The following is an 8,207-nucleotide window of genomic DNA, read 5'->3' as shown; positions in this document are numbered from 1 at the left end:
GTGCGCACTATTTTTCCATCGAAAAGAACCTAAACACTCAAAACAAAGTAAGTACATAAACTAGATAAATACGTAAATATAAAATAATATTAGATAAATAAATTTTTAAAAAATTTAGAGTCCTAAAGATGGATTTAGCCAAAGTTAAATCAAACAAGAACTTAAATATTTATCAATGTGAACAGTCAAAAACATAAAAATTCAACATGTTTGAAATCACACTTTGTCTTCATAATAAAAACAACAATCATACATAGACTATTATATTATATATTTTCATAACCTAACTCCCTATTTATATAAAATGTCATTGGCTACAAACTGCCTATATATACAAAAATTTACACCAATTTGACACTATACACCTCTCTCTCTCATCCCTCTTTCTCTCTCTAGCCACTCTCCATCTTCCTCCTCACATAGACACCAATTTTGATTGGTTTTTTTTGGTGATCTAGGGTTCAATTTGATGACATGGATGGGAAATGGAGAAAAAAAGAAAGTTCATCATCATCATCATCATTTGTTAGAAGTTTTTCAACAAAGAGTACATCTTCAAAATCACCATTATTAAGAAGCTCTTCAGTCAAAGTATCTTCTTCTCCAAGTAATAGTAATCTTTCAAGAAGTTGCTCTCAAAAAAACCCTTCTATTTCAAGAAAATGTAGTAGCTTAGCCAAGGAGCAAAAGGCAAGATTTTATATCATGAGAAGATGTGTTGCTATGCTTGTTTGTTGGCATAAACATGGCGATTCTTGATAATAAATTTTGCGTTTTTGTTTTTTTAGAGATCGATGGATGAAATTTTAGATATTTTTTTACATTTTTTACAATTTTTTTTCTTGTTTTCTTTGTTAGCTTCAGTTTGTAATTACATTTTGTAGAGGGCTACAATTGTAAGAAAGTGATCATTAATTTTTGAAGATAGAAATCCAATATCATAGCTTAAAAAAATAGCTACATTATTCTTTATTTATTTTTTACTTATAAGACGATTCGAATTTGAACTCGATCTTAGAGATATTAATGGTATATTTTGATGTTTTTAATATTTTTTGATTGATTGTGTTATTTTCATGGAAATTTATTAGGATCTCATATTCTTATTTTAAGTATTCATGTTGAATTTGTTTTGTGTTTTGGCTTTGATGGAAGAGAGAATCCTATCAGCTGTTGGGACTGACAGTAATATGGTATGGTAGTAATAGACATTATTAGCAAATTGGATCTGCATTGGGAATGCAGACTCATCTTTTCAATTCTTTTCTATACCTTTTAGTTGGTAAAAATAGGCCTTTTTTAAATTAAAATGCAAAATAGAAGTAGCATACGCAAAAAATTTAATCTCAAAAGACGAATTTTAAAATATAAATCGATAATTTTTTTATACCGATCGGGATGGAACTTATAATCGAAATTTAAAAAACATAACGATTTGCGTTTTCAATCAGCTTCGACTAAAAGCACGTCTCCATCTGTGAGTGGCTCCCCCTCTGTATATTATTATGATGTATGAGAAATTTTTATGTAGACTCAGTTAATCACGTCATCCGTGGACTGAGTCAATCATATTATAACACCTCATTAAAATAAGAGTATTCTTATAATTTCGTTTGTTATTTACATACACTTTTGAATAATGATATTATAAGAATACCCTCATTTTAATGAGGTGTTATGATATGATTGGTAGTTTACGGATGACGTTATAAACTTACTCTATCTAAAAATTTCTCTGTGATGTATATGTTTATAATATATTTTTCCAATATACATTATAGAAAAATCAACTTGATTTTATGTGTTCCCATATCAAAATACATCATATCTTCAAACCCATGTCCCAATTATATATACAATCTATCCAACTTCTTTTCGAATATTTAAAATTTAAATTCAAAAAATACTTACATAAATCCATACATGATGTAATTAATGGTTAACACTGAGATACATATGTAGTAATTATATAAAAATATATTCAAAATACATAAATTTTTCATCGTATTATGGTTTATTATCTTAAAAATTCCAATACTTTCTGTGTGATGTCAATTCTAACCAATACTTTTAAAATTGACTCATTTAGCCTGATTGTATATTTAACTGTTTATTATGTCAATTATGGTCATTTTTGAAAATAGTTTTAAATTCTATTGCATCTCGGCTATGTTACAGCTGAGCCAACATATTCAATTATAAATGCTAACATGTCATATAAATTCAAATTGAATCATCAATCACCTAAAATTGGTTGTCCGATTTATTTTCAGATTAAAAGCTACAAATGATTAGGCAACTGATCATTATTTATAGTTAACATTTTTATTAAGTTCGATTGTTTCTTTTTAAATGCTGTTTTTTCTTGCATATATGATGTAAATGATTATTTAATAAAACATTTATTATGTACTAGTATAATTGAATATTTAAATTTAATTTCTTAGTTTGTAGGCAGTGAACTATCTATTTCAAGAATAGACAAGCACCAAAAATTCCAAAAAAAGTTGAAAAACAGCACCTGAATTATGTAGGGTGCAATAATATTCTCAAAACTTCCATAGAAAGAAGAAGTTAAACAGACAGTAATAAGGTGAAAACTGACAATAAGCACACGTACTCTTACTGAACCTTCCCCAGCTGATCACAAAGAAACTTCCCATCAAAAAAGAAGAACAAATGCAAAATGAAAAAAAATATTTTTTTTACTAGAATATTTTACCCATTTCCATCAATTATTCATTTTTATTTTTTGATCGCCAAAGAGAATTATATTGAAAACTCATAAATCGAAGCAACATCTTCGATAATACAATGACGGCTGAGATTAGAAACATCCTCCATAATCATCATATCCTCCGAAATAGATAAAGCCCAAAAAGTTAAAAATGAGCCGCTTTGTTATTCTCTCGAGGAGTATAACCGAATAACTAAACCAAGAGGAGCTGTGCGTTTAGTCGAATAAATGACATTAAATTTTAAATGTTCCCACTATATCCATAATTTTACCTATTTCCATCAATTATTTTTTATTACTAACAAATTTTTAACATTTAAATGGATGTAACAAATTATGGATATAGTGGGAACATTTTTAATTTTATATATTCTACATAAAAAATTGCTAATACAAGCATCACAAGTTTAAAATAACTACAAAACACACACAAAAAGATAAGATAAAAAAAGTTTTATAGAGACGTCTATATTGTTTTAAGAAAAATCATAAAAAAAATTGGTGATGTAATTTAACCTATGTGATATGGTTGTAAAAAAATCAAGTCTTTATAAGTGTTTGCAATTTAAATTAAGTTTTTTATATTTTTATAATACTAATTTGATAATTTTATTATTATTTTACTCATCTTTTTTAATTAATTTTTTAATATTTTAAAATAAAAAACCAGAACTCAAAAAAAAATTACTTAATAAAGAACATAATTGATTATTTGGTTCCTTGTACCCTCCTAGCTTTCAGCATTATTATTTTCGATGAAAAATGAAAATTTACATATATAAAATAATATCATATGAAATTATACGACATGGACAGTAAATTTTTTGTATACATTCTCTTATTTTCTTTAAATTGTCAGAATTGCCATGTGAAAATGTGTAAGAGGAGCTATAAATGGGAATCAATTTGCTCTTCGTGGGGTATCTCACTTCTCAGACTGTTTTCATGGAAAATAATATCAGCTGCAACTAAAACAGTTAGTAATATATTTTGAATGTATTTTATATATTTTCAGTTTTTGAAAAAAAAAAAGATAATATGTTTGTGATTTTAAAAGGGTTTCAGTTTTTCCTCAAAAAAAAAAAAAGGGTTTCAGTTTATAATAATAAATTTAGATTTTATATATGGTATACAATTTTTCAAGTAAAAGTATAAAATCAACACAAAGATAATTTACTTTCTATTATGAAATCTTAAATTTTAAATATGAATTTTGTTGCAATAAAATACTAAAATTAATGAAATGCGAAAGTGATAAGTATGCTGAATGGAAAAATTCTAGGATTTTAATTATGAGCTCTAAATTTGAGTGTTTAATTCACCCGAATACAATAACCTACAAAGATAAATTCCACAAAGCTCAAACAGTCTAATATGGTGTTTAGTGGTGATTATTAATTAAAAATAATTAATTATATAAGCGTTTGGTTTAACTTTTTTAAACATTTTTCAACTTTAAAAAAAAAATTAACCGCTGTGTGTTCGATTCCTCCCACAAGCACTCTCCCTTCCTCAATTTATATATATATATATATATATAAAGTTGAAACACTTTTCAACTATTTTTTTTTATAATTATATCTGAAAATTTGGTGAACCGAATATATAAAATTAATTTTAATTTGAACAAATTATATATTAAAAGATCCCTGAGATATATCATAATTAACAATTTGGTAACTATTGTTTCAAAAGTTTACTTAATGGTCTCTCATTTTTAATTCCGTTAATTATTAGGCCCTTCCGTTAATTTCGACAATTACTTTCAAATGATTTGGTACCCACCTTTAATTTTGTGAACGGTTAGGTCCCTCACATTTAATTTTATTAAATGATTTGGTACCTCAATTTTAAACGATTTGATCCCTCAATTTTAGTTCCGTTAAACGATTTAGTCCCTCAAATTAACGGAAGGGTCTCTTAGTTAACGGAATTAAAACTGAGGAACCATTAAGTAGACTTTTGAAACGAGAGGTACCAAACTGTTAATTATGGTATAACTCGGGGACCTCAATGTAATTTTCTCTTTTAATTTTTACCGCTATTTTTATTTTCCTAAAATTATTCTAAACTTTTATTTTTTTATTATGCATAATAATACGGTGATAGATTTTTATTATTAATAATTTGTATATTTAATAATATATTGAATTAATTATTTTAGAGATATTATATTAATTTAAATAATTAATTTTTTTATCTATTTTTTATAACTTATTAAAAAAATCAGGATTGCAATTTTTTAATTTTTTTTTTATAATTGCAAGTTAAGATAAAGTTTGTGATTTAAATTTTAATAAATTTTTTTGATAATATCAGCATTTTCACAAAGAAATAAAGAGAAAATAACAAGAAAACCAACATTTTCATACCTTTTTTCATTAAATACAAATTAAACTATTTTGTTTACATTTGTTACCATGTTTCTTACATTCTTACCAATTTTCTTATTACTTTTCATCAGCACCATGTCTTAAATGTACTTAATAGATATATCGCTGATACATATTTTATACACGATAAATATATTTATAAAATATATTAAATAGATACATTGTTAATACAAATTTTTAATTATATTATTTTATATTTTTATATTTTTAAAATTTAGTTAATTTTTTAAATATATTTATATATATTTTTAAATATATTTACATTTTTAATATTAAAATTAGTATTAATATTTATATATAATAAATAAATTTTAGTATAATTTAATACAAAGTTTTAATATTCAAATAAATATTTATTAGAATAAGAAGAATACTTTTTGAAGTAAAAAATCATGCATCAATCAAAAAATCATGCATCAGTTACTAATTCAAATGCATGAGTAAGCATGGCTTACCCATGCGTCAGCCCTGCATGGTCTGACGCGCGTCAGGTCAGTCACACATCAGACCTGACGCGCGTCAGTTTATAAAAATAATTTTTTTTATAAAAAATTAAATATATACGTGTCATTAGTGGGTAGGTTATTTATTAATTGTAGAGAAAAAGGAGGAAATTTCCACTAGTACACGTGTTTCTATTCTAATGGAATGGTGCTAATGAAAACTATTTGTGTTTATTGGTAAGAATGAAAAATAGGTGATATAAGTGGTAATGTGTGTAAATGCATGTCAATTTTATGGTATTTTTGTGATTTACTCAGAAATAAATAGTTAAATATTATTTTATTTTAAATTTACTTTCATTTTACATTTATAATTTTTGCCTATGCTCAATTACATAATTCACAGGCAGGTCTATTAGAGTATATTCATGTTGATTCTTGATGGTTTGCTGCTACTCATACACGCTGCTTCACATGCTTCTGCTGACCACTCCAACACCAGATTATGGCTTATTAATCCAGCTCATATACAGCTGGAATAAGATGCAGTTATTCATTTTGTATAGCTAGATTAGGAAGCGGTTGTTGATGCGGTTGTCTATAAATAGTGTTAGGTTTATTGTTTTACTTCTTAAGTTTGTAATCTACAAGCTTCAATATATTTCAAGTTCTTTTGTTCTCTGATTTCAATATGGTATCAGAGTTTTGAATTGCTCTTATTGATCTTCATCTTCTTCGTAGAATTGTTCTCTGGTTTTTCAAGCTTTTAGCCTCAACAATGGCAGCTTTTCATGTGAGACCTGAAGACTCAATGTCCAGTCCATATTTTGTTCATCCTGGTGAGAATCCCTCGCTTGTTTTGGTTTCCACTTTGTTAAATGGTAGTAATTACCATTCCTGGTACAGATCAATGCGTATGGCATTGATTTCTAAAAATAAGTACAAATTTGTTGATGGATCTATTCCTGTACCAGCTGTTGATGATATAAATTTCTCTGTTTGGGAACGATGTAACACACTTGTTATGTCCTGGATTTACAGAGCTTTGAATCAAACTATAGCTGATAGTGTTGCTTGTCTTGATAGTGCTTTAGATATTTGGAGTGATTTGAAAGAGAGATTTTCTCAGGGAGATTCTTGTAGAATTGGTGATTTACAAGAGGAGATTTACAGTTTTAAGCAAAATAACATGTCTGTGACTGAGTATTTTACACATCTTAAAACTCTGTGGGATGAGTTGCATAGTTTAAGATCAGTTCCAGTTTGCTTCTGTGAACCTAAATGTCCTTGTGGTATTATTAATGCCATTAAGGTAACTCAGTCTAATGATGAAGTGATAAAGTTTCTTAAAGGTCTCAATGATAATTTCTCAAATGTCAGAACTCAGATTATTATGAGAGAACCTTTACCTGCTATAAACAAGGCTTTTTCCATGGTTATACAATATGAGAGACAATTAGCTGGATTGAACAAACCTGCTGTAGACTCAAACATTTTCATGGCAAAGGGAATGCATGATTCAGATTTTGAGTCAGAATATGAATCTAATGTGTGCTATGCTAGAGGAAGAGGCATGAATAACTTCAGAGGAGCTTACAAAAGAGGAGGTTATAATTCATATTCCAACATGAAGCAGAAACTTTGCTCTCATTGTGGAAATTCCGGACACACTATTGATTTTTGTTATAGGAAACACGGCGGCAACACCGGTGGCAACGCCAACTCCCGGGCTCGGACCCGCTCTGATACCATATTTGAAGCTGCATCAATGGCGGCTCAGGTTTCTATTCGGTTTATCTCAATGTTGAATTATTGTTGTCGATAATTCAACTTCAATCTCAGATTACAATTTCAATATCAGGTTCTTTCTCATCAATTTCTCTTTTGATTAATGTTTTGTAATCAAATCAACGTTTGATTTGATTTTCTATTTCTCGACTTTCTGTTCTATTTCTAATTCATAAATCAGGCCTGCTTCTATCAAATTTCTTGGAGTTTCATTTTTTTTCCCGATTCGATTTCATTATTTGTCAGTTCAGTGTTGATTTGATTCTCATTTTCATTATATTCAGTTTGTTGCTATGTTGATATCTGTTTGTTGAGTAAATTCAGTTCTCATCAATTGAGTTTCATATCTCTAATTCTTTGATTTTTTGTTTCTCACAATTACATCTGTCTCTGTTTCCTCTTTTTGATTCAAACTGAAATCTATATCAAATCGTTCTTAGTTTCTCATGATTTCAGATTTTAAAATTGTGATGTAAACAAGTTTCTTTAGTTTAGTGTTTCACAATCTCTTCTCTGTCACTTCAATCTCTGGATGATGATTTTCAAGGTATAATTGGAATCAGGTTATGGATTTCCAGTTATACTCATCAAGTGTTTGATTAAATTCCTCAATGAAATAATATTCACTTGAGTGAGTTTCTTTTTTGATCATTTAGCGCATGAGTTTTTTTTTTGTTCTTTGGCTGTGCTTTGCTACGAGATAAAAATGTGAAGAATGCAGCAAGTGTGTGTTCTTTGGTTGAGCAGCAACAACATGTTTTTTTTTTTTTTAAAAGAGCACATATGTAATTGTTTACTATGGTGTTTGCTTTGAGGAGAGTATTGCAAACTTGACTTCATTACTAA

The 8,207-nt window shown here is 27.7% G+C and overlaps 1 protein-coding gene across 1 annotated transcript; it reads left to right on the top strand.

The window, feature by feature from the left end:
- Window positions 1-356: 356 nt before the first annotated feature.
- LOC126653491 (small polypeptide DEVIL 13-like) lies at window positions 357-972 on the top strand. The gene has a single exon (XM_050347395.2). The coding sequence runs from the start codon at window positions 475-477 to the stop codon at window positions 757-759; it is 285 nt and encodes a 94-aa protein (XP_050203352.1). The 5' UTR covers window positions 357-474; the 3' UTR covers window positions 760-972.
- Window positions 973-8,207: the final 7,235 nt, after the last annotated feature.

This window comes from Mercurialis annua, linkage group LG6 (assembly GCF_937616625.2).
Source record: "Mercurialis annua linkage group LG6, ddMerAnnu1.2, whole genome shotgun sequence".
Classification (NCBI taxonomy): Eukaryota; Viridiplantae; Streptophyta; class Magnoliopsida; order Malpighiales; family Euphorbiaceae; genus Mercurialis; species Mercurialis annua.
The sequence above is the reverse complement of the archived record's forward strand: the minus strand, read 5'-3'. Positions and strand labels throughout refer to the sequence as shown.